Below are 26,935 nucleotides of genomic sequence, written 5' to 3' on the forward strand. Positions count from 1 at the left end.
TGAGGGGAAAGCCCTATTTTGGAGACTCACACTGCCACTGTTGCTCTTTGGAGCAGAGTGAAAATTGCTGATAGCATTAGTGGCAATAGTTGTCAATATTTACAGTGGTACTTTGCAGCCCTTAGTCATTGCTGCATCTGACTAATGACTTGGTCTGTGCTGTCTGAATGCTTGAGTGGTTGAATCCCCATCCCTGGAGGTGCTTCAGAGATGTAGAGCTGAGGGACATGGTTTAGCAACAGGCTTGCTGGAGTTAGGTAATGGTTGGACTTCATGCTCCTAAGGGTCTTTTTCAACCCAAAGATTTCTGTGATTGTCTTTAAGAGTGTCTTAACTTCTACCAGCAGTAAGGACCTGTATCACTGGAAATCTTCATGGTCATCTGGGACTGAAGCTATTTTTCTTCTGGCTCCTTCAAAGACCTTAAGGAACCAGAAACTCCTTTGAGTCTCTCCTGACTCTATCACCAAGGCTTTTTTTCCTGATTCCTTGCTCCTAAATAAAACTTTACCTGTTGCTGACACTGGTTGCAGCATGAGACTGCAACTTCATTAGGAGTTGTTGTCGCAGCTCCTGAGAGCTACAGCTGGTGGTCTCAACCCAGGAAAGAGCTCTTCAGTAGACAACCTCTCTTGCTGGGAGGAGTGTGGAAGCTTAGCTTGAAACTTTGAATTGGGCAGGGTGTTGCAGTGTTGGGTGACTCCAGTGGTGTTTTTACTTGCCTGTAAGGAAGGGATTTGTTTTCCATCTCCTGACTCTTGCAGAAACCCACTCTGAAATCAGTCACAGGAAGTCCGTTGAAGCTGTAACTGAACAGGTTGGTTTGCAAATACAGGTTCTTGCTGTCAAATTGGTGTGCACAGCCTGAAGGCTTTTCACCAAAGCCCTTAAATGGTTGGTTGTGGGTGCAGTGCAGTCTCCACTCTCCAGGACTTCACCAGAGTTAATTGGATGAGCCTCAAAGGGGCAGAGTGTAGCTTTGAAGTTAGCATTGCACTGACAGGGGGCTGGGTCTAGGTGACCTCTGGAGATCCCTTTAACTTAGTTTTTTAGTTTCACTACTCATAAAAACATCTGTGGGACTTCTTTATAAGGTTATAGCTTTTTAAAGCTCTCTGAGGTGAATTGTGGGATGCAGAAATCCTGATGCCCTTAGTTTGCTTTCCCTACATTCAGAATTAAAGGCCTTGACAATCTAAGCTGTTTCCTTTGTGTGGACCATAAAGGTGAGATAGTTCTGAAAGGAGGTTGTTGGTATTGCTGAGACCATACTCTTGCCTGCTGAAATGCAGCACACCTTTGTTCTCTTGGGCTGTGCTTCCTAATGGTACCCAAGCTGAGGTTCTGCCACAGGATGCTGTTGGTAACAGCTGTTGATCTTTGCTTTGTTCTTTTAACCTCCTTTTGCAGAACTGAAACTGATGCTGTCTTGTAAATCTGCCCTCTCTGGTCTGAGCAGGTAAAGAAGTTGCTGCTGTGCTACAGCTTTAGGAAGTCCTTATCAACAGCACAGAGGAAGCCATTAGATCTAAGCCTGTGATAGGCAGACCTTTAGGGAGGTACTTCTTCCTGGAGGAGTGGCTCCCTCTTTAATTCTTGCTTCCTGCAGGACTTCAAAGAGTCGATTATCAGCCCTCACTCAGGGAGCAAGCAGTGGTTAGTTTTGGCTCAGGTGTGACGTGGCCCCAGACTGGCTCACCGAGGTTCATCTGAGTGTGATTCAGCTTTACCTTAGGAACTTCTGAAGCTTTGTCTGCGTCTGTACCCAGGTGGGGTTGGTCTCTTCTGCCAGCAACCAGCAACAGAACAAGGGGACACAGTCTCCAGTTGTGCCAGGAGAGGTATAGAAAGAAGTTGCTGGCAGAGAGAGTGATTGGCAGCACAACAGAGAACAGTCAATCTAAGAAGCTTCTGGTGTGCATTGATAACCACACAGGTGGGTGAGGATAAAGGAAGATGCTCCTGGACCTTTTGGTGGGTGTTTTACTTAAAATAAGGAATGGCATACAGAGAATGTGAAGGTTAAAAGTAGTTTTGGCTGCACTGACTGAGATGGAAGAGTTTAGGGTGTGAAGAGGCAGGAACAAAGTAGAATACAATCACACCCATATCTTCAGGAGGGAAGACTTTGGTCTATTCAGGGGTCTGCTTGGAGGAATCATTTTGGAGATGGTTCTAGAGAATAGAGAGGTCTGGGACAGCTGGTTGATGATTTTTTTTCCCTCCCCAAGTGTCACTCCTTTCAGCTGAAATGTGACACATCCTGGTGAGCATCCTGCCAAAGCACAGCTACTGTGAACAAGGAGCTCCTGATGGATTTAGATATGAAAAGGAAGCATATAGGAGGTGAAAACAGACAGGTGACCTGTGGGGAGCTTGCAGACACTGTCCAAGCACGCAGGGATGCATTTAGGTAGGAAAGACAGCATTCAGGTGGAGTTGAATCTGGCTGGGGATGTGCAGCTGGCAATGAGAAGGGCTTTTAATGAACAACAGCAGCAAAAAGAAGACTGCAGGAAATGTGGACCTGCTGCTAAATGGAGCAGGAGACCTGCTGATAAGAGACATGGAAAAGGCTGAGGAGTTCCATCCCTTCTGCACTTTGGTCTTTGTTAGTAAAGACAGCCTAGAGCAAGGAGGGCTTACTCTCAGTAGCAGAGGAGGATGATGTTTGGGAGTGCTTAGAGAAACTGCACAAGCCTGTGGGACTCCGGTGAGATGCACTCTGCATACAGAGCTGGACAACAGTAACTGTAAGGTTGTGGTGGCTGGGGGAGAGTCTTGAAGGCTGGAAGAAAGGAAATGTCATTCCTATCTCAGAAAAGAGCTAGAAGGAACATCTGGGGAACCTCAGGCCAGTCTGCTTCTCCTCAGCCCCTGGGAAGGTGACAAAGTAAATGACCCTGAAAATACTTGAAGGAGAAGATGAGTGGGAATGGTGTGGATTTGCAAAGGGACTCTCTTGCCTGACCAACCTGATAGCCTTCTGCAGTGGCCAAGCCAGGTGTCTTGTTTGGTGGGTGAGAGCTGTGGGTATCTGTCACTGGAACTCCAGTGAGGCTTCTGAAGCTCTGTCACGCAGCATCCTCAGTGATGTGACTGCATAAAGAGGCACCGAGGTGAATTCAGGAGGGCTGAAATGCCACACTCGGAGCTCTGATCAGCAGCTTCAAGTTGAACTGGAGGCCAGGCACTAATGACATACCTCAGGGGTGTATACCGAGGCCAGCTCCCTTTAATCACTTCATTAATGACCTGTGTGATAGGACAGACTACACCCTTGGCAAGCTCCAAGTGCTGCAGAGCTGGGAGGAGTGGTTGATACACCAAATGCATGTTCTGCTGCTTGGAGCAGACAATCTGACAGGCTGGAGATGTGGGACAGCAGAAACTTCATGAAGTTCATTGAAGGGAGTTTGCAAAGCACTGCCCCTGAGGAGAGGTGGGAGGGTAGGTGCAGAAGAGATGCTGGGGAGCTTGTTGATTGCAAACTAGTCATGAGCTACTAATGCACCCTTGTCAGCAAGAAGACAAACATCTATGAAGGAGACCTCATGGCAGCCTTCAAGCACCTGAAAGGGACCTGCAAGGAAGTCAGGAATTACTTTTTTAACAAGGGCTTGTGGTGGTAGGATGAGGGGGAATGAATTGAAGCTTGATGAGGGGGAGGCTTAGACTGGAGATGAGGAAGAAATTCTTTAGTGAGGGTGGTGAGGCATTGGAACAGGTCATGAGCATCCACAGCCAGCTTGGATGAGACCTTGATCAGTGTGTATCCATGACAGGAGGGTTGGAACTAGGTGGTCTTTAAGGTCCCTTCCAACCCCAACCCATTCTGTGAATCTTGGACTGGATTTCAGGAAGAGCACTCTTGAGTGGCTAGGGGCAGGTGGTCCTTCTGTCCTCAGCACTGGTGAGGCTGCATCTGTAGTACTGTCTAGTTCTGGGCTCCACAGTACAGGAGAAACATGGGCAGGCTGGAGCCAGTCCAGCAAAGGAGCAGTAAAATGAAGAGGTTGGTGTGTCTGACCTAGAAAGAGAGGATGTGAGAGAGCTGTGATTGTTTAGCCTGGAGGAGAGAAGTCTGTTGGGGAGACCTTAGTTGCTGTGAATAAACACCTGGTGAGAGGGAGCAAAAGTGACTGAGGCAGCCCTGTCTGTGGTGTGCAATGGTAGAAACTAGAGGCAAGGAACACAGAGTGTCCAGAGCAGGGCCAGGAGGATGCTGAGAGGCTGCAGCAGCTCTGCTGTGAGCATAGACTGAGAGAGTTGGGGCTGTGCAGGCTGGAGCAGAGGAGGCTCCCAGGTGACCTTCTTGTGGCCTGCCAGGATCTGAAGGGAGCTACAAAAAAGCTGGGGAGGGACTTTTGAGGGTGTGAGGGAGTGGCCGGAGTGGGGGGGAATGGAACAAAGCTGGAGGTGGGGAGAGTCAGCCTGGATGTGAGGAGGAAGTTGTTGAGCAGGAGAGTGGTGAGAGGCTGGAATGAGTTGCCCAGGGAGATGGTTGAGGCCCCATGGCTGGAGGTGTTTAAGGCCAGGCTGGCTGAGGCTGTGTGCAGCCTGCTCTAGGGTAGGGTGTCCCTGGGCATGGCAGGGGGGTTGGAACTGACTGCTTCTTGTGGTCCCTTCCAACCCTGACTGATTCTATGATTCTAAACACACACAAAAAATCACCAAAATATAAGAATAAACTTTTTTTTTTTACCTCTAGATGTTGAATATTGGAGCAGGTTACCCAGAGAGGCTGTTGAGTCTCCATCCCCTGAGATACTCAAACCCTGACTAGGAAGAGGACTAATCAAGCTGCCACAGTTTGCTCTGAGCAGGAGAGGTTTGGACTAGCTGATCTCCAGGGGTCTTAGCTAATTCAGATCTAATTCAGCTGCTGTACCACATAGGAGCTGGAATGGAGTCCCATTGCCCCACGCTGGGTTTTAGTTTGCCAACACAAACATCTGCCTATGTAGATAAAAGGTAGATTATTTGCTTAAAGTTGAGGTCATATGGGAGAAAGGAAAGTGAATGAACAGCAGTAAATAGAGAGTGGGAGCCTTGACTTTTCTTGCAGTAGCTGATACAGAAATCTCCCTGTGGTTTGTGCATCCTGAATTAAGAAGGACCAAACTTGACCATTTGAAGCAAGTGGGAATTGAGGGGTTAGCTAAAAAGGTTGCTGGTGTCTTTTGACTGAAATGCTGTTGAAGTGCAGCGGGAGGAAAACCTTGACAGGTTACACTGCCTCCTACAGCTGTGAGAAGATGCTTAGAGCTGAGAGAAGTTACTTAGAGCTGGAGCCTCTCATGCCAAGCCCTTCATAATCGACCCAGTCTGGAGAGTCACACAATGTTAGAGGTTGGAAGGCACCTTGAAGGATCCTGATGTCCAGCCTCCCTGCTGAAGCAGGATCACCTAGGGCAGAGCACTCAGGAATGCATCCAAGTGAGTTCTGAAAACCTGAGGAGGAGGCTTCACAGCCTCTCTGGGCAGCCTGCTCCAGGGCTCTGCCACCCTCACAGTAAAGAAGTTTCTCCTCATGTTGAGGTGGAGCCTTCTATGTTCCAGCTTGTGTTCTTCCTTGGCCTGTCACTGGGCACCACCAAACAGAGCCTGGCATCTTGACACCTACCCCTCAGGCATTTATAGACGTTGATCTGATCCCCTCTCAGCCTTGTCCAGACTAAACAGCTCCAGATCTCTCCAGCTTTCTTCATAGCAGAGATGTTGAAGTCTCCTAATCGTCCTTGTTGCTCTCAGAATGTCCCTGTCCCTTCGAGTTCTGGCTTTCTTTATCCAGAATACTTGCTAATAGATCTGGGCTCCTGTGGCCTGAGTTGGAAGGGACCACTGAAAGTCATACAGTCCAACTCCCTTTGCAGTCAGCAGGGACACCCTCAACTAGATCAGGTTGCACACAGCCCTATCCAGCCTCACTTTGAATATCTCCAGGGATGAGGCCCCAGCCACCTACTCAGGCAACCTGTTCTAGTGCTTGATGCTTTTGTGTTCTGGGATCACCACCCAAAGAAGGAAGGAGTTGGACATTCAGAGAACACCTCAGTGCTGTGGATCTGTGGTAGGTGTGGGTATAGAGAGCACTAATTTTGCAGCTTATGGAGGTGGTGCCAAGTTTTATGGGAGAAGTGAGAACTCTGCAGGGCAGTGTAGTGTCTGTCTCAGTAAAACTGGGTTGTCAGTTACCTCCTCTCATGAGGAAAGCTGTTTGCTTCCAGTAGACCACGGAGGAAAAGGAGATGGAGACTGTAGCTCAGTCTCTGTCAGAGAGGAGCTGGGAACAGCAGTGTGTGGTACTCGGAGGCAGTGTTGCCAAGCAACTAACTTTGCAGCTGTGATTTGGTGAAAGAGCAGTTCTAAAGCTCTGCTGGGCTCTGATTTTGTGTGAGAGTGTGGGAATGTTGGTGAGGAGTGGGGAGCTGTCTCTCTTGCATGGGAGACAAGAGGAATGGCATGTTCCATGTTTGGCTATTGATTGCCATGCTTTTCTTGGATGCTGTCTGCTCTGAACACAATCATAGATTGCCAGGCTGGAAGGGACCCCAAAGGTCACCTGGACCAAGTTTTCTAAACACCTTCAAGTCCAATTCTGGGCTCCTCAATTCAAGAGAGATGTTGAGGTGCTGGAAAGTGTCCAGAGAAGGGCAGCAAGGCTGGAGAGGCCGAGGGAGCTGGGGGTGTGCAGCCTGCAGCAGAGGAGGCTCAGGCCTGAAGGGAGGCTGTAGCCAGGTGGGGTTGGGCTCTGCTGCCAGGCACCCAGGGACAGAACAAGGGGACACAGCCTCAAGCTGTGCCAGAGGAGGTCTAGGCTGGATGTTAGGAGGAAGTTCCTGGCAGAGAGCGTGATTGGCATTGGAATGGGCTGCCCAGGGAGGTGGTGGAGTCTGTGTGGCTGGAGGTGTTGAAGCCAAGCCTGGCTGGGGCACTTAGTGCCATGGTCTGGTTGGTTGGGCAGGGCTAGGTTGGGCTGGCTGAGCTTGGAGGTCTCCTCCAACCTGGTTGGTTCTATGACAGTAGTTGAAATGAGCACCTTCCAAAGCTGAGTCTTAGAACTGACCAACATAGAGGTGTCCATTTCTCTCTTTGGGAGATGATTCCAATCTCTCACTGTTCCCATGGGGAAACATCTTCTTCAAGGAGCAAACAAGAATCTGTAAGACACTTTTACCAAAGTGCTTGAGTGAGGCTGGGTGAAGCTCCAGAGCATAGGACTTCATTAGTAGGCAGTAGTTGTGTGTAGCTTACTACTGGGGTCATGGAGGTGTTGTGTGGAAGGTTGGACTTGATGATCTTAGAGGGCTTTTCCAACCTTAGTGATTCTGAGCTTGCAGGGGGTTCAAAACATGCCAGTCTGTCACAAGTGGGACTGACAAATACTGAAATCAGCTCTGTAATGTCTGCTCAAGTCTTTGGGATTGCAATCTGTCATTCACAGCAGTTTCTGGAGGCAACCAGTGTGTCACTAAGGAAATTTTCAGTGCAGGGACTGTTTTTTTCCCCTGTAGGGTATCCCTAGGGGATATCTGTTGAGTTGCCTGTTAGCTGTAGGTGATGGCAAAAGCATCCCTGTCTTTAAACGTGGCAGTTGCAATACTTAATATTCACCCTCCACATCTGCAGAAATCATAGAGGAAAGTTGGGTTGGAAAGGACCTTTTAAAGGTCATCTTATCTAATGCAAGCAGCATTCAACTAGATCAGGTTGCTCACAGCCCCTTCCAACATGGGCTTGAATGTTGAGAGGACTCTCCCACCTCTCTGGGCAGCCTGTACCAATGTTTTATCACCATCAGCATAAAGAAAATTCCTTCTTTAAATCCAGTTTGATTCTGCACTCTTTTAGTTCAAAACCATCACCCCTTCTCCTGTTGCAACAGACTCTTCTAAAGAGTCTGTCCCCATCTTTCTTAATGTGCCTGTGCACTTGGGCTCCCCTCCTAAGCAGTGATCACACCAAAGAAGCATGCCCCCACCACCCTAAGTGTAGGCTGTTTGGTCTTGGTTTTCAGTGCAGGTGTCAGTTGGGCAGGCTAATGTCACCTTTAAACATCCTGAACTGCTGGATGGGATCTGGCTGGAGTGCAGTTAACTTGAACTTCCCCCACAGCAGCCCTTGTGCTGGGCTTGATAGGAAGGTGCTGGTAACACAGCAGTGTTTTGGCTCACACAGCATCAAGGCTGTCTCACCCAAAGGACACTGGGCTAGAGGTGAACAAGTGGTTAGGAGAAGATAGAGCCAGGACAGTAGATCCAAGTGGTCCAAAGGGATATTCCATGGTGTATGAAGCTACGCTCAGCAGTAGGAGCTAAGAGGGAGAGGAGCAAGAAGTAAGCTCAAGGCTTGGTAGTCCAGATATGGACAGGATAAACAACACAAATGTGTCTAAGGTTGCTTGGCCTACATGTGTCCTAATGTTTTATTCCTCTGTAGGACAAATTTAATCCTGAACACAGGAACTTTCCCTCTTTCTGTATACTCCAAAGCTTATCTTCTGCAGCAGAGCCCTACAGATACTTGCAAATGTTCTCCTGTATTCCCAAGTTCACTAACTAGTAGGTACTGTGTTCTCTGTTTGCCACCTTAATTGCTGTGTTGAAAAGTTCTTCTTCTGTCTCTCCCAAAGGACACTAGGCTAGAGGTGAAAAAGAGGTTAGGAGAAGATAGAGCCAGGACAGTAGATCCAAACAGTCCAAAGGGATATTCCATGGTGTATGAAGCTATGCTCAGCAGTAGGAGCTAAGAGGGAGAGGAGCAAGAAGGGCACTTGTTGCCAAGGTGTTTGTGTTCCAGAGCAACCACTCAGCCTGCTGAGGCCCTGCCTCCCAAGAAGAGGACATTGCCTGCTCTGATATGGAGGAGAGAATAAACCTTTTGTGTTCTTTTGCTTTTCTTCATGAAATTGTCTTTATCTTGACCCAGGAGGTTTGTTCCTCTTAGCCTCTCCTTGGTGAGCATGTGGCAGCCAGCCAAGGTTAACCACCACAACTGCTGAGGCTTTCTTGTGTGCTCTAAGTAGAAAGTAACTTTTCATCCCCCTTAGTAAAGTTTGTCAAGCTTCAATTTCACTTCTCTGGGTGTTCTGCAGCTCGGAGCATCACTTCTTGGAGAGCCTGCTTGCTAAATTCCCCTTCACACTTGTCTTACTGACTGCACTTTCCATGGAGTTTCCCTGGATCTTCATGGAATTCCTCTTTTAAAAGGTTACTCCAAAAGAAGTGTTTCTACAGCAAGAAAAAAACAACTCACCAAAACTTCTACAGCAAAAAGATTCAGTCCAGTGTTTGGTCATAAACGAGACCTGAAGAAATCCAACACCTTGAAGGTCAAGTGCCAGAGGCTCCTGCAAAGTTTAGGGAGTACATGTTGAGAGTTGACACTTCTCAAGCAGCCTTAATTCCACTCTGAGCACTCACAGTTCTGTAGTCCAGACAAAATGCAGCTGAGTACTTCAGAGCTGTGTCCAGTTTTTCTCTTCCTGGCTTCTGAGGAAGATGATGTTTTGAGTAAAACAATTTTACAGCCCCAATTTCTCTCCTTGTGGCTGCAGAAGGTCACATTTACTTTGGAAGAATAACGTGGAACAAATCACAGAGTGTTGGGGGTTGGAAAGGACCTTGAAAGCTCATGCAGTCCAACCCCCTGCCAGAGCAGGATTACCTTGGGCAGGTCACACAGGAACACATCCAGGTGGGTGTTAAGTGTCTCCAGAGAAGGAGACTCCACAGCCTCTCTGGGCAGCCTGCTCCAGGGCTCCAGCACCCTCACAGTAAAAAGTATTCCCTTTTGTTCCTATGGAACCTTTTGCGCTCCAGCTTGCCCCCAGTACCCCTTGTCCTGTCCTTGGCCATCCCTGAGCAGAGCCTGGCTCTGTCCTCCTGGCACTGCCCTGCACATCTTTAACACAGCACTGAGGGCAGCCCTCAGTCTCTTCTGCTCCAAGCTCCCAGCCCCAGCTCCCTCAGCCTGAGCTCACAGGAGATGTTCCACTGCCTGCAGCAGCTTTGCAGCCCTGGGCTGGACCATGACAAGCAGTTTCCTCAAGCCCTTCTTGACCAGAGAGGCCCAGAACTGGACACAACATTCCATATGTGGCCTTAGCAGGGCAGAGTAAAATGGCAGGAGAGCCTCTCTTAACCTACTCATTGCTGCCCTTCTAATTCACTCCAGGATGCTATTGGCCTTGGCCCCAAGGGCACATTGCAGGCTCATGTTGTCCCCCAGGACCCCCAGGTCCATTTTCTCTCTGCTCCTCTCCCAGCAGATCAGCCCCTAGCCTCCACTGGTCCATGAGGTGCTTTCCCACATGCAAAACTCTACATTTAGCATTGTTGGATTTCATTCAGTTTCCTCCCTGCCCAGCTCTCCAGCATGTCCAGGTCTGGCTGAATGGCAGCACAGCCTTCAGGTGTGCCAGGCACTTGTTCCTCATCCAGGGAAGAGCAACTTTGTCTTGTAAAACAGCTGTCAAGAGCACTACCCCAATGTGTTTCTTCCTTTCCCAGTTGTGTGTAGCTGCTGAAGTGGTGCAGAGTGTGTGAGTGTTGGTTGTCAGTCACGCTGGAAAGCTTCACTCTGGCAATTTGAGTTCTGTTTAATTCAGTGTCATCTCACAGGAGACTCCTGTAGCTCTAGGAAGCAAGAAGATGCCTTCAGAAACATGCAGAGCCTTGTGTGGCATGATGCCTTCTGAGTCAGTGTAAATAAGTTTGTTTGTTTGAAGCATGCAGTGGTCAGATATTGAGCCATGCTTTGCACAGGGAGGTGGTAGTATGGAATAGTTGTGGTTGGAAGAGACCTTTAAGGTGATTGAGTCCAACCATTAACCCAGCACTGCCAGGTCACCACTAAACCATGTCCCTTAGTACCACATCTGTAGCTTTTGAGTCACTCCAGGGATGAGAGTTAGGGTTAGGAGCCAGTGCAGGGCTTGACAACCCTGTCCACAAAGAGGTTGTTGCTGGTGTCCAACCTAAACCTCATCTGGTGCAACCTGAGGCTGTTTCCTCTGCTTCTGTCACTTGCTTCTTGGGAGAACAGACCAAGTCCCACCCCACTGCAGCCTCTTTTCATACTTCAGAGGTTTAGAACATACCACAGAGATGTTCAAGACAACTGAATAAAGCCCTGAGCAACCTGACCTGATGGGAGCATCAAGGTATCCTAAATAACCTCAGGAAGTGCACTCACACCTCAGTTATTTTAGAGGGCTTTTATTTCTTGTCAGGAAATAGAGCAGCTGTAGCTTTTAAAGAGCAAGTATCCAGCATCTCACCCTGGGTTTTGTGGCTAAGCCCAAACCCAGCTATGGGGATGGGTATTGAAGCATCCCAAGGGCTGAACAGTTTCCTGAGCCTTTGGAAGTGTGCAGTGTTGGGGTGTAGCTAGCCTGGCCTTTGTGAGAAGGATTTATGTGATGCCCCTGGAGTTTAAAGTGGGGGAAAGGCTTGATTCTGTCTATCCTCTTCAGCCTGCTCTTTCCTCTGCTCTTTTCTTGGTACTCTGAGGTCCACAGCAAGTGCTGTTGAGAAGATGATTAATGTTACAGTAAAACTTGAGGACCATCCAAGAGTGGAGTTGCAGGGCAGGCTGTCCTTAGGGCTGAGAACTGCAGTGTGTTGGTGTTTGAGAGTGGGCAGAGAGCTGCAGCCTCTTGGTGTTTGAGGGTGGGCAGAGACACTCCTTGTAGGCAAGAGGAGCACAAAAACATGCTTGGTCTGATTTAACTCGCAGAGGAGGTGAGGAAAATAAGCAAGTAGATCTCTGCAGATCCAAACCACAGAGCCAGATGAGCTGCTGTGAGGAAAGGAAACATCCCAGCACAAAACACAGAGTGGTAGGGGCTGGAAGGGACATCCAGAGATCATCCCCCCAAAAAAAAGCTTCTACAGCAAAAAGATTCAGTTCAATGTTTGGTCATAAATGAGACCTGAAGAAATCCAACACCTTGAAGGTCAAGTGCCAGAGGCTCCTGCAAAGTTTAGGGAGTACATGTTGAGAGTTGACACTTCTCAAGCAGCCTTAATTCCACTCTGAGCACTCACAGTTCTGTAGTCCAGACAAAATGCAGCTGAGTACTTCAGAGTTGTATCCAGTTTTTCTCTTCCTGGCTTCTGAGGAAGATGATGTTTTGAGTAAAACAATTTTACAGCCCCAATTTCTCTCCTTGTGGCTGCAGAAGGTCACATTTGCTTTGGAAGAATAACGTGGAGCAAATCACAGAGTGTTGGGGGTTGGAAAGGACCTTGAAAGCTCATGCAGTCCAACCCCCTGCCAGAGCAGGATCACCTTGGGCAGGTCACACAGGAACACATCCATGTGGGTGTTAAGTGTTTCCAGAGAAGGAGACACCACAGCCTCTCTGGGCAACCTCATGTTGAGGTGGACCCTCCTGTGTTCCAGCTTGTTCCTATTGTTCCATGTCCTGTCACAGGGCACCACCAAACAGAGCCTGACACCTTCATCCTGACACCCACCCCTCAGCTATTGATAGGCTTTGACCAGATCCCCTCTCAGCCTTTTCTCAAGACTAAACAGCCCCTGGGCTCTCAGCCTTTCTTGATAGGAGATAGGAATTCAAGGCCCCAGATCATCCTTGTAGCTCTCTCTTGGACTCTATCCAGCAGGTCCCTGTTTCTCTTGAATTGGGCAGCCCAAAACTGGACACAGTATCCCAGGTGTGGTATCAGCAGGACAGAGTAGAGAGGGAGGAGAACCTCCTAGACCTGCTGGACCCATACAAGTCTTTGCACTGATGGTTTCAGTGTATGTCTACAGTCCAGAGCCTGAATTTGGCACTCTGCTTCTTAGGTACAGACTTGGATCTTTGTTTTCTCTTTTTCAAACACAAGTTCATGTGGAAGAGGTCGTGGAGGTGTATTTGCCTGCTTTGTAATACAGAATGTACAAGGGAGAGCATCTGCAGAGTCCCTGAGGGCTGCACAGAGGTGGTGTAGTTTGCAAAGTGTTTACTGAGTTGGTCTCTGCTTCAGTTGTGTTTGAGTTGTGCTGATAAAGGGAAGCTCTGTCAGAGGAAGGTTACCTTTCATGCTTGTTTATGGCAGGCAGGCTTTGTTACAAACCCATCTTGGAAACAAATCTCAGTTGTGAGGCTTTTTTTGGCACTGTCAAAGGTAGAACTTCAGTTGCTGATTGAAGAGTTTATTTATTTATCTATCTATTTCTTTACTTTCAGCAGGTACTTTCTATGTGACTTTTATCCTGTTCCTGGCTCTGCAGCCTGGAGTCTTTCCACATCCCAGCAGAGCAGCATAGATTTACACTTCTTTCTTTTTGCTTGCTTTCTTATCAATGAAGCTTTGACTTGATGCTGAGCTATCAACTTGTGCAAACAGCTTGTAAGAGCTCTCTGTTCCCCCATTTGCCTTCTGTTTCTGCACAGAAAAGCAATGTAAATGGTACACTTCAACCAGGAAGCTTTTGAACGGTTCCTTGCTGGCGAGGGGAGGAATTGCAATCAAGAGCAGCTCTAGAAGCCTCCTCCTCCTGAAGCTGTAATAAAGGGAATATGAAGTGAGAGCTTGCACCCCTTCTTCTTGCAGCCTGCCCTCTGACACAAGCAGCCTTTCCCAGGCAGGATAAAATTAGAGCACTGCTCCTTAGCCAAACTGAAATTCAGTTGCTGGGAAGCTTATTGAACGTGCCAGGGTTGGCACCTCTGACATTTCTCAGGGCACTGACTTGTCATCCCAGAGGCTTTGCTGTAGCAGGCTGGAAGGAGAGCTGTGGCAGTGTCTCATGTGCTCTGAGTGACTGTTCAGTATCTTCATCAATGATACTGATGAAGCCACAGACAGACAGAGGCTGCTCAGCAGGTTTGCTGCTGACACCAAACTGGGAGGTTTGGCTGATAGAGCTGCAGGCTGTGTGGCCATCCAGAAAGAGCTGGACAGACAGAACTGGGCACAGAGGAGCCAAATGGGGTTCAACAAGGACAAGTGCAGAGTGCTGCACCTGGGGAGCAATAACAAACTGCAGCAGTACAGGCCGGGAGGTGACTGCTGGAGAGCAGCTTCAAGGAGAGGGACCTGGGAGTGCTGGTGGAGAACATCCATGGCACAGCAATGTGCTCTGGTGGCCAAGAAGGCCAATGGGATCCTGGGGTGTATTAGGAAGAGTGAGTCCAGCAGATCAAGGGAGGTTCTCCACCCCTCTACTCTGCCCTGCTGAGACCTCATCTTGAGTACTGCCTTCAGTTTTGGGCTCCCCAGTTGAAGAGGGACAGAGATCTGCTGGAGAGAGTCCTGCAGAGGGTTATGAGGACGATGAGGGGACTGGAGCACTGCCTAATGAGGAGAGGCTGAGAGACCTGGGTCTGTTTAGTCTGGAGAAGAGAAGACTGAGAGGGGATTGAATCAATGTTTATAAACATCTGAGGGCTGGGGGTCAGGAGGGGGGGACAGGCTCTGCTCACTGCTCCCTGGGATAGGACAAGCAGCAGTGGATGGAAGCTGCAGCACAGGAGGTTCCAGCTCAGCACAAGTAGAAGTCTGTGAATTAAAATTCATTGGAGATGGTGGCAGTGGTTCTGTCTTTTGGGGGGAGAATGAAGCAGCTTGCAATGAAGTTAAGTAAGAGATGGTCTTTGAAGCAGCTTGAGAAGACTGAAAATGGATGATGGGAATTTGATCTATTTTGAGTGGTTTTGAATCACATTGACTTAATCCCTGCCTCTAGTGTGTTGTCTTCTGAGGAGAGAATCCTGGGAGTCAATTCTGCCTGGTTCTTTTGCTCTTCCCTGGGTGCCACTAGAAGAGAGGCTGTTTTGTACTACTTAGAATCATGGAATGGTTTGGGTCTGAAGGGACCTCCAGAGGTCATCTAGTCCAACTCCTCTGCAGTGAGCAGGGACATAGGATCACAGAGTGGTTTAGGTTTGAAGGGACCTCAAAGATCATCCAGTTCTAACCCTCTGCCATAGGCAGGGACACCTCCCACTAGAACAGGTCCCCCAAGGCCACATCCAGCCTGGCCTCGAACACCTCGAAGGAGGGAGCAGCCACAACCTCCCTGGGCAGCCTGTGCCAGGGTCTCACCACCCTCACTGCAAAGAACTTCTTCCTAACATCCACTCTCAGTCTCCCCTCTGCCAGTTCAAACCCATTCCTCCTCATCCTGTCATTACAAGAACTTGTCAATAGTCCCCAGCCCTCCTGTAGCCCCCTCCAAATCCTGGAAGGCCACTCCAAGGTCTCCTGGAAGCCTTCTCTTCTCCAGGCTGCAGACCCCCAACTCTCTCAGCCTGTCTTCATAGCAGAGCTGCTGCAGCCCTCTGAGCATCTTGGTGGCCTCCTCTGGACTGACTCCAACACTTCCATGTCCTGCTTGTGTTGGGGGCTCCAGAACTGCACCCAGGACTGCAGGTGGGGTCTGGGGAGAGCAGAGCCAAGGGGCAGAATCCCCTCCCTTACCCTGCTGCCCACACTGCTCTTGCTGCAGCCCAGCACAGGGTTGCTGTCTGGGCTGCGCTCACACTGCAGGCTCCTGTTGAGCTTTTCATCACCCCAGACCCCCAGGTCCTTTTCCTCAGGGCTGCTCTCAGCCATTCCCCATTGGATTTTAGGAAGAAGGTTCAAGGCCAGGTTGGATGAGGCTTTGAGCAACCTATTCTAGTGAGAGGTGTGATTTGCCATTGGAATGGGCTGCCCAGAGTGGTGGTGGAGTCACCATCCCTGGAGGTGACCAGGCAGAGGCTGGCTGGGGCACTTAGTGCCATGGGCTGGTTGACTGGACAGGGCTGGGTGCTAGGTTGGGCTGGATGAGCTTGGAGCTGTCTTCCAACCTGTTTGATTCTGTGATTGATTCTATGATCCTCGAGGTCCTTTCCAACCTAAACCATTCTATGACTCTATGTTAGGAAGAAGTCTCACCGTGAGGATGGTGAGACCCTGGAAAGGGTTGCCTGGGAAAGTTGTAGAAGCCCCATCCCTGGAGATGTTTAAGGCCAGGCTGGTTGAGGCTCTGACCAGCCTGATGTAGTATGAAGTGTCCCTGCCCATTGCAGGGAGTTTGGAACTGGCTGATCCTTGTGGTCCCTTCCAACCCTGCCTGATTCTCTGATGAAATCTTGGCCATAACGCCTCTAGAGTCCCTGTTGCTTGGGGAGGTCAGGCAGGGAGAGCGAGCACTGCACGGGCACGCTTGCGCTGGTGCAACCAGCGAGACTTGGCCCACAAAGTGTTAGTTGCTGCGGAAGTGGCTGCAGTCCCTCGGCGCCGCTCAGGAGGCGGAGATGTGCCTGCAGTTACTGCTGTGCTCCACGAGGTGGCGCCAGGCGCCTGACACATAGCGGCAACCTGCGGCAGGACCGGGAGAGGCGGCGGAGACGTCAACTGCCTCTGGCTGGGTGAGCAAAGGGCAGGCAGGGAGCAGCTGGGTGAGATGAATGCAGGCTGAAGTGAAAAGTGGAGTTTGCTGCAGACTGCACTGTGATGCAGAGGAGTTTGTGCTTTGCTAGGTATTAACACTTGGCTTCCTCGCAGAGCTGCTGAGTGGCAACTGCAGGGGTAGAGAGGGATCATAGACTGACAGGATGGTCTGGGTTGGAAGCAACCTCTGAAGGTCATCCCTCTGCAGTCAGCAGGGACATCTTCAACTAGATCAGGTTGCCCAGAGACCTGTTGAGCCTCACTTTAAATATCTCCAGGGTTGGGGCCTCAAACACCTCTCCAGGCAACCTGTTCCACTGCCCTCATGGTTAAGAGCCTGTTCCTAACATCCAGTCTGAATCTACTCTAGTTTGAAGCTATTGCCTCTTGTCCTGTCACTGCAGACCTTACAGAATTGTAGAGTGGTTTAGGTTAGAAGGGACCTCAAAGATCATCCAGTTCCAACTCCCTGCCATAGGCAGGGCTGCCTCCCACTAGACCAGGTCACTCAAGGCCACTCATCCAGCCTGGCCTTGAACACCTCCAGGGAGGCTGTGGAGCACAGAAGCACCCAATGTGATTTTTGATCACCTTCTGTGCTTCTGTGCTCCACAGCCTCCCTGGGCAACCTGTGCCAGTGTCTCACCACCCTCACTGCAAACAACTTCTTCCTAACATCCAGTTTCAATCTCCCCTCTGCCACTTCAAACCCATTCCTCCTCATCCTGTCATTACAAGACCTTGTCAATAGTCCCTCCCCAGCCCTCCTGTAGCCCCCTTCAGATACTGAGAGGCCACTATAAGATGATCTCAGAGCCTTCTCTTCTGTTTGCCTTTGCAAACAGTCTCTCTCCAAACCTTTTTAAAACTCACTCTTGACAAACTTACTGATCTCCTGGCTGAGTAGTTTTATGCATGTGGTGTGAAGGGCTCAGAAGTAGTTAGGGATGTAAAGCAGCCACTCCTCCTCCCTTTGACAGCAAACACAACACTGAGAGGCTGCCTGCTTGTTCCTTTTACCCGGTTCCTGGCCTCTCTTTGCTGCCTGTAATTGAGCTCTTTAGTAGGAGTGAGCAGCACCTGTGCTGCAGCCAAACAAGTGTTTGGGTATTAACCTGCAGTTCCAGCCAGCTGAACAGATGGCAGTGGTCTGATGGAAGGCAGGAAGGAAGGAAATGCTGAATTACTCTGATAAGGGAAGCAATCATCATCATTCTCCTACTTTGCAGTCGTATCTGCAGTAATCTTACACTTGCTCCTTTGTGGCCATCTCCCAGGTCTGTCATATCCCAGTACTTTTGTTTCCTTTTGCCTCTTTTTGCTTTGCTCTGATCTCCATCTCCTTTGTGTGGGAGGTGCTCCTGCCCAGTCTCACCTGGCAGTATATAAACTGACTAATATCTTGCTACAAGTAGAAGCTGAGTAGAGGATGGAGTTTTGAAGCACTTAGATGATTTCTATGCAGAATGATTAAGCAGAGAGCTAAAGCAGTGTTCAACACTATTGACTGCCTGGGTTCAAGGCAGGCTTCCATGGGTTTTGTCATGCAGATAAAAGTCTTTTTTTGCCTGAGCAGAATCCTAGAATGGTAGGAGTTGCACAGGGTCTCTGCAGCTCAGCTAGTCCAGTCCCCCTGCTAAAGCAAGGTCATCCAGAGCAAGTGGCACGGGAATGTGTCTGAGTAAGTTTTGAAAGGCTCTGGAGAAGGAGACTCCATAACCTCCCTGGGCAGTCTTGATCCAATGCTTCAGTGCTCTCACAGGACAGAAGTTTTCCCTGTCTTCAAGTGAAGCCTCCTGTCTTCTACTTAGTGCCCACTGCCCCTGGTCCTGTCCCTGGGCAGCACTGAAAACAGCCCAGCCCTATCCTCTTGACCTCCACCCTTTGGCTGTCGATCAGCATTGATCAGATCCATCCTCAGTCTTCTCTTTCCAGGCTAAAGATCCCCATGGCTGTCAACCTCTCTGCCTCACAGCATAAGAGAGATGCTCCAGGTAGCTTTCTGCTGGACTCTTTCTAGTATTCCCAGTCTCTCTCAAACTGGGGAGCCCAGAGCTGGACTGGACACAGTACTCCAGGTATGACCTCACCAGGGCAGAGGAGAGGCAGAGGACCTCCTTAAACCTGCTGGCCACACTCCTCTTAATGCACCCCAGCATAGCACTGGCCTTCTTGGCCACATGGGCCCATTGCTGCCCCACAGATCCTGCAGGCTTTGTACCTGGTACAGGACTGTGCCTCTGCTGATGTGAAATAAAACTCAAGAGCGCTCCATAAAATTCTGACTGTGCAAGCAGTGCCCAGCCTTAGGCAAAGCATTGATGATACCAGCACTGATACCAGCACTCACAGATTCAGAGCACAGCTGTATATGGGCAGCTGTGAAGGAAATTCTGGGCTTCAATTCAAGAGAGATGTTTTGGTGCTGGAAGGTGTTTGGAGAACGGCAGCAAGGCTGGGGAGGGGTCTGGAGCACAGCCCTGTGAGGAGAGGCTGAGGGAGCTGGGGATGTGCAGCCTGCAGCAGAGGAGGCTCAGGGCAGAGCTCATTGCTGTCTGCAGCTGCCTGCAGGGAGGCTGTAGCCAGGTGGGGTTGGGCTCTGCTGCCAGGCAGCCAGCCCCAGAATAAGGGGATACAGTCTGCAGTTGTGGCAGGGGAGGTCTAGGCTGGATGTTGTTAGGAAGTTCCTGTCAGAGAGAGTGATTGGCATTGGAATGGGCTGCCCAGGGAGGTGGTGGAGTCTGTGTGGCTGGAGGTGTTGCAGCCAAGCCTGGCTGGGGCACTTAGTGCCATGGTCTGGTTGGTTGGGCAGGGCTGGGTGCTTAGTTGGGCTGGCTGAGCTTGGAGCTCTCTTCCAACCTGCTTGGTTCTATGATTCTAAGTTAACTCCATCCCAGCCAGGCCCAGTAACAGCCAAATGAATTAGTGTGAAGCCACCTGGCAGCTGTGAATATATCAGGAGCTAAATGTTTCCTGTGTACACAAAACTAAGGACTAAGACTAAGCTCTAGCTGTCTGTTTGGTTAAGTCAAGCACAATTCATTTGGTGCCCACGCTGAAAATGTTATTTTCTGACTTCTTTAGCCTGCTGCTTAATTGTGGCTGTAATGGATTTGTATTAATTAAACCCATTTTCATTTGAAGTGTTGAGTATTGCATATTGGCTGAAATAAATTCAGAGCTGATGTGAATGCTTTGGTCAGGCCTCAGGTTTTCCCTGTTACTCTGCTGCTTAATTTGTTCCTTTATTACTCCAATGTATTTCATTTCCTTAAGTTAGATCAGAAGTAAGTGCAGTTTAATGGCATTTGAGCTCCTGGGAGAACACAAAGCTGCACTTGTGCAGGAGGAAACCAGCTCCTTCACAAGCTGTGCTACAGTTTTTCTTGTTCATTAAATTGTAACTTAAAATATTAAAGCACAGAGCTAATGATCTCTCTGTTCAGTCATTAAGGCAGACTTCAGCTGTGTCAAGCCCTCCCTCTGATCTTGTCTCATCAAAGCAGAACTTCCCTGTCTGGGATCTCAGGAAGAACCTGAAGAATAGGAAACTTGTGTGGTGGGTGCTTGGACAAACTCTTGTGAGCATCAAATGTTGGCAGCAGATAAAATCCTGCAGATTGAAGCCTGAGGAGGGCAGATTTAGGCTGGAGATGAGAAAGAAATTCTTGAGAGTGAGGGTGGTGAGACACTGGCAGAGGTTGCCCAGGGAGGCTGTGGATGTTCCCTCCCTGGAGGTGCTGCAGGTCAGGCTGGATTAGTCCCTCAGCACCCTGGGTTAGTGAGAGGTGTCCCTGCCCGTTGCAGGGAGTCAGAACTGGATGATCTGTAAGGTCCCTTCCAAGTCAAACCATTCTCTAAATCTATGTACACCTCTTGTCCTGTAGTAAGCTGATCAAAGTTGGCTTCTCTCTTTGGAAGGCACATCCCCAGGGTCTAGTTTTGGGGAGAAACCGGAGAAGCTGCTTGGCACACAAAGCCTTGTCAGGGGCAGAAGCTGGAGAAGCTGCTTGGCACACAAAGCCTTGTCAGGGGCAGAAGCTGGAGAAGCTGCTTGGCACACAAAGCCTTGTCAGGGGCAGAAGCTGGTTGTGGTGGTGCCTTGCAAACTGAGTGGTGGGTGTCCTGATGCTCAGCTTGCTGGGAGGTGGCTGAGCACCTGCCTGCTGGTGGGAAGTAGTGAAGGAATCCTTTGGTTTTCTTTTGTGGCTTTCATTTGGATTTGCTGGCATCTTTGGGTTTGGGTTTTGTTTGTTTCTGTGGGGGTTGATTGATGATTTTGTTGGGTTGAGTTGTTGTTATTTTGCTTGTGTGCAGTCTTTGCATCCCTTACTAAAACTGTTGTGATCTCAGCCTGCAGCTCTTCACCCCTTTTTTCCTTTCCTTCCTCTCCTGCAGGAGATGAGAGCAAGCAGCTCTCTGGGTGTCTGATGGTTTGGCTTTTCACAGCCAAATCTAATCAAATTCTTCGCACTGAAATATCCCAGCTAGGCTCAAACTAGCACAGGGTGTTTGGCTGGGGTCAACCCAACACAATCCTAACCTAAAGATCAGGAGGAAGAGCCCCCAGGAGAGAGTTTGTTCCATGTATTAATACTGAAAGGCAACCTGCTGCAGTTGCATAAGTGGTCCAGATGTGCATCTGTTGTACAAAGGCAGAAGATAATGAATGTTTTCCAACTCTTAATTGTGTCTTCCTGCTTTTGATGACTAATTATTTAATCTCTGAACTCCTCAGAGTCAATACTAAATGGACTTTAACACAGAGCCTTTAACAGTGGTGGTGTAAAGAGATGGAATAAACCATCCTAAATATGTTTCATTTCATAGAATTACAGAATGCATTGGGGTGGAAGGACCCTCAAGGTCGTCTTGTCCAAGATGCCCTGCAGTCAGCAGAGGTATCTCCAGTTAGGTCAGGCTGCCTGGAATCCCTTCGAGATTCACCTTGAGTGTCTCATCTTGAGTACTGTGTTCAGTTTAAGGGGGACAGGCTCTGCTCATCGGGATAGGACAAGGTGCAACAGGTGTAAGTTGCAGCACAGTTGATCCAGCTCAACACAAGGGGGAACTTCTTGACTGAAGGGGTCCCAGAGCCCTGGCACAGGCTGCCCAGAGAGATTGTGGAGTCTCCTTCTCTGGATCCTTTCCAGGTCTGTCTGGATGTGTTCCTCTGTGACCTGTGCTAGATTGTATGGTCCTGCTGTGGTAGGGGGGTTGGACTGGATGATCTCTTTGGGTTCCTTCCAACCCCTGGCATCCTGTGAGCCTGTGAGAGAATCCAGCAGAGAGCCACTAAGATGCTGAGATGATTGGATCATCTACCTTGTGAGGAAAGGCTGAGAGAGCTGGGGCTGTTTAGCCTGGAGGAGACCAAAGGGAGAGGAGATCTCATCAATAGCTCTGGGACCCTTACAGACAAGAAGCCCCCCCTTGTGTTAAGCTGAAACCTCCTGTGCTGCAACTTACACCCATTGCTCCTTTACTTGCAGAGTTGCTTATTTCTGTTGCCATTGTAGAATTATGCCCAGGAAAATCTTGCCAGTGGATGGAATTTTGCCAATCTCCTTTCCCATTGCCCTTAGGTCCCAGATGGGCCTCGTGGAACACCGGAGTGTTTATCTGCATCAGATGTGCTGGCATACATCGAAATCTGGGAGTCCACATATCAAGGGTCAAGTCTGTCAACTTGGACCAGTGGACACCAGAGCAAATACAGGTAAAATATCTTAAAAGATCTTTTCTTGTAAGGGGGGGTTGGTTCCAAGAGGCTTTATGAAAGGATTTCAGTTCACCTTGATACTCCACCTTCAGCAGCTACTTTGGGTGGAAAATACTTGTGTTACTGTTCTGCTCCAGTGAGTTTAAGTGCTGAAAAACTCCCTTCACAATCTGGTTTATCTTTGCTCTGTTGTTTTAGATGTGCCCTGCCACAGGGACTCTGAAAGCCTCTTGGTTGTCAGGTCTGTAGGTGTGCTGAAAGCCTTTTCAGCAAGGCAGTGGTCACACATCTGCCTGATCCTTAGTTGTGTTCTGTTGTGGTGTACCAAGTACTGAATTCTCCAGGTGTGCTTGGGTCTGAAGCTTCTTTCTGCTGCCACTCCTGCTCCTCCTGGTCTGAAGAACCATCCTGAGAGATGAAAGCTTATCTTGCACTAGATCAATGAGTTCACACTCTAACCAGTGCCTGTGGTGTGGGCTTTTGTCTAGCCAATCGTGCACCTGCGACATGGGAGCACCTCCCAGGGTGTGACAGCAGAGAGGTCTCCGAGTTAAAATCTTGCAGTACCATTTCTCCATAGAATCAACCAGGTTGGAAGAGACCTCCAAGATCATCCAGTCCAACCTATCCCCCAGCCCTAGCCAGTCAACTAGACCATGGCACTGAGTAGCACTCTGACTGTCTGGGAATTGGAAGTGCTGATGGATAGGAGCTAACTGTTCTCTGCTTTTCCTCAGTGCATGCAGGAAATGGGAAATACTAAAGCAAGACTACTCTATGAAGCTAATCTACCAGAGAACTTCCGAAGACCTCAAACAGATCAGTATCCTTTTTGCTTTGGCTTTCATGTTGGAAATGACTTTCAGTGCAATTTAGGTGTTAGGGCTCTTTGAAGGCACTGCTACATTTGGTAACTCACCTTATTTATCTCATCAGTATTGTTGGGTAAGTAACAACGGTGGAAGTTGTGAGTGGTTCAGAAGGGGTTTAAACTGCTTCACATAGAGCAAATCTCCTTTGGAGTGAGCTTTGGCGAGCCTCATTTATTTTCTTGCTTTCAGGAGTGGTGAATTCATAAATTCCCTGTGTGTAGGAAGTTGGAGTGAAACTAGAGAGCTCTTGAATATTCCATTTTTATCTGGAGTAACTGCCAGCTGAAGTTAGAAGCGTTTGAACAGGAAATAATAAGCTGAGTGGTAAACTAAAATAAGCCATTGTGTCCTACTCAAGTCAAGTATGAATTTCTTCCTCTAGATGAAGTGTTCTGTAATGTTTTGAAGTGTCTACATTCTGCAAGTGTGTGAGAACAGCTGATTAGCATGGGAATAGCTAAAGAAACCAAACCTCCCTGCCAGCCACTGCTGGGGTTGAGGTGTTGGGTCATAGATTCACAGACTCACAGAGTGTTAGGGGTTGGAAAGGACCTCATGCAGTCCAAGCCCACGCCAGAGCAGGATCACCCAGGGCAGATCACACAGGAACACATCCAGGCAGGTTTTGAATGTCTCCAGAGGAGTCTTCACAACCTCTCTGGGCAGCCTGTTCCAGGGCTGTGCCACCCTTACAGTGAAGCATTTTCTCCTTCTGTTCATGTGGAACCTCCTCTGCTCCAGCTGGTCCCCACTGCCCCTTGTCCTGTCCTTGGACATCCCTGAGCAGAGCCTGGCTCCAGCCCTGCACATCTTTAGCACAACACTGAGGGCAGCCCTCAGGCTCCTCTGCTCCCAGCCCCAGCTCCCTCAGCCTGTGCTCACAGGAGATGTTCCACTGCCTGCAGCAGCTCTGGGGCTCTGTCCTGGACTCTTTCATGCAGGTCCCTGAGGCCCTTCTTGTAGAATGGTTTATTGAATGGCTTGGCTGGAAGTAAGCTTAAAGATCATCTAATTCCAAACCCCCTGCCATGGGTAGGGACACCTCCCACTAGCCCAGGTCGCTCAAGGCCCCATCAAACCTGGCCTTGAACACCTCCAGGGAAGGGACATCCACAGCTTTCCTGGGCAACCTGTTCCAGTGTCTCACCACCCTCATACTGAAGAACGTCCTCCTGAGACCCAGTCTAACCCTGCTCTCTCTCAGCTTGGATTAGATGTTCTCCAGAGGTCCCTCCCAACCCCTACCATTGAGTTGCTGTGGAGGTTTTAAGATGCAATGAGTCTGAGCTTCCACAGCTGCAACTTGGATTTTTTGAATGGACAATCACATTGCTGAATATCTTTTTCTCACTAGTGTTGGAGTTTTCTTTGCCCTCCACAGAGATGTTTACTGTGATGGGAGACTCTTGGAGCAGTTAGTGAGCTCAGAGAACTCCTTTTTTTTAGCCCAGGGAAGGTGGTTCAGGACCCATCTCTAAAGATACTGAAGGTGAGGCTTGACAGGGCTCTGGGAAACCTGATCTAGTAGAAGATGTCCCTGCTGAGTGCAGGGAGAGTTGCACTCAGTGGCCCTTGGAGGTCCCTTCCAACCCAAACCATTCTGTGATCATCTTTTGATGCATGAATTGGTTTGTGGCAGTCAGAGAACAGAGAGGAACATTTCACCTTTTATCTGAAGAGAAATTATTTTCTTTCCAAGTTATGATGCTTAAACTCTTAATTATTTACTTTCTATGAGTGCCTTTGTTCAGATATTTGCAGTGCTAGAGCCAGGTGACTTCTAAATACCAAGTGTGAGTATCCTGACTGTGAAACACTGAATTCCTTCTACTGTATGCTTCTTATCTTGTTTTATTAAGTGTCAAATGATTCATTCTCTGGAGGGAAAAAAAAGAAAAGAGGTTTTGGTTTTGGCACTGCAATAGAAAATACTCTGTCTAAAGCAGTTTGTTACTTTAAAACTACAGAATGAGGTGGAGCCAGAATCTGCTGCAGTTGTGGAATGACTCCTCAGCTGTTTTAAATGTTGCTGTCTTTCTGAATGCCTCTTTTCCTTAATACAGCTTCTTCAAGAGCTGTGGAATTTTTCATCAGGGATAAGTATGAGAAGAAGAAGTATTATGATAAGAATGCAATTAATGCCTTCAATGTAAGTAAACAGTTTCACCAAGGGTTCTGTCACTTGGCCTTTTTGGGAGCTACATAAGAGAACTGTAAAAAGCTATCTCTGTGCCTGTTGAAATGTCTTTCACAGGCAAACTTCTTTTATGCAGAGCTAAATATTATCTCTAGGAAGCACCAAGCACTTGTTAGCAGAGTACTTTGCTGAGTAATAGCCTTGTGAGCTGCTGAGTGTAGGGTGTCTGTGCTGTGCCATGGCAAACGCTTCTGGAAGGTGTCTTTGCCCCACTTGTAGAAGAGAATAGAATAGAGTAGAATAGAATAGAATCAAGCAGGTTGGAAGAGACCTCCAAGCTCATCCAGTCCAACCTAGCACCCAGCCCTATCCAGTCAACTAGATCATGGCAGGTGACCTTCCAGGATCTGAAGGGGGGCCTACAAAAAAGCTGGGGAGGGACTTTTTAGGCTGTCAAGGAGTGCCAGGACTGGGAAGAATGGAACAAAGTTGGAGGTTGGGAGAGTCAGAGTGGAGGTGAGGAGGAAGTTGTTGAGCATGAGAGTGGTGAGAGGCTGGAATGGGTTGCCCAGGGAGGTGGTTGAGGCCCCATGGCTGGAGGTGTTTGAGGCCAGGCTGACTGAGGCTGTGTGCAGCCTGTTCTAGGGTAGGGTGTCCCTGGGCATGGCAGGGGGGTTGGAACTGGCTGATTCTCTAATTCTGTGGTGCTTAGCAGTGATACAGAACCAACAGTTCCCACTTTCCCAATGAATGAGGCATTAGAAGGCTCTGATGCAGATCCTTTCAGTCTGAGCAGTGCTGCACTGACACATCCTTTCCCACAGCACAGAGTGGGAATTTATGATCATGTCCTGACAGTGTTTAGAGAATAGTAAACAAAATCTATTTAAGGCAGGGTGTGAATTATGCATGGAGCAGAGGTTTCCTGTAACTCTGAAGTTTGCTGAAGGTCTGTATTTTCTGTGTGTATAATTTAAGAAGCATAAAGTTAGGAAGCTGGAGAAAATGTGATGTGAATTTCAGAGACTGTGATGGCACATTTCCCAGGAAGTTTTCTTGAAGGAGATGATTCAATCCATAATGCCTTTGCCACACAAAAATGTGTCACATAGGCAACTTGAGATGAATAAACTGGCTGTGGGAAGAGGAGGTTGATAGTACCTAGCATCACAGGATTGTCAGGGTTGGAAAGGATCTCAAAGATCACCCAGTTCCAGCCCCCTGCCATGGGCAGGGACACCTTCAGTAGCCCAAGTTGCTGAGGGACTCATCCAACCTGGCCTTGAACTCCTCCAAGGAGGGAACATCCACAGCCTCCCTGGGCAACCTGTGCCAGTGTCTCACCACCCTCACTGCAAAGAATTTCTCTCTCATCTCCTATGTAAATGTGCCCTCCTCAGGCTCAGTCTGCAGGATTTTATCTGCTGCCTACATTTTTACCCTGTAGGAACAGAGGGTAACAGAAAAACGGGACACAGTCTTAAGCTGTGCCAGGGCAGGCCTAGGCTGGATGTTAGGAGGAAGTTGTTGTCAGAGAGAGTGATTAGCATTGGAATGGGCTGCCCAGGGAGGTGGTGGAGTCTGTGTGGCTGGAGGTATTGAAGCCAAGCCTGGCTGGGGCACTTAGTGCCATGGTCTGGTTGATTGGCCAGGGCTGGATGTTAGGTTGTGCTGGCTGAGCTTGGAGCTCTCTTCCAACCTGCTGGATTCTATGATGCTCACAAGAGTTTGTCCAAGCACCCACCACACAAGTTTCCTATTCTTCAGGTTCTTCCTGAGATCCCAGACAGGGAAGTTCTGCTTTGAT

At 48.9% G+C, this 26,935-nt stretch overlaps 1 protein-coding gene across 2 annotated transcripts in view; it reads left to right on the top strand.

The window, feature by feature from the left end:
• Positions 1 to 26,935, top strand: part of SMAP1 (small ArfGAP 1) — a 66,789-nt gene that overhangs the window by 7,059 nt on the left and 32,795 nt on the right. For both annotated transcript variants that reach the window (XM_064164159.1, XM_064164160.1), the window contains exons 2-4: positions 21,983 to 22,116; positions 22,857 to 22,942; positions 25,065 to 25,140. In XM_064164159.1, the coding sequence (XP_064020229.1) occupies positions 21,983 to 22,116; positions 22,857 to 22,942; positions 25,065 to 25,140 (296 nt within the window). The remainder of the gene's footprint in view (positions 1 to 21,982; positions 22,117 to 22,856; positions 22,943 to 25,064; positions 25,141 to 26,935) is intronic.

This window comes from Pogoniulus pusillus, chromosome 25 (genome assembly GCF_015220805.1).
Source record: "Pogoniulus pusillus isolate bPogPus1 chromosome 25, bPogPus1.pri, whole genome shotgun sequence".
NCBI classification, from domain to species: Eukaryota; Metazoa; Chordata; class Aves; order Piciformes; family Lybiidae; genus Pogoniulus; species Pogoniulus pusillus.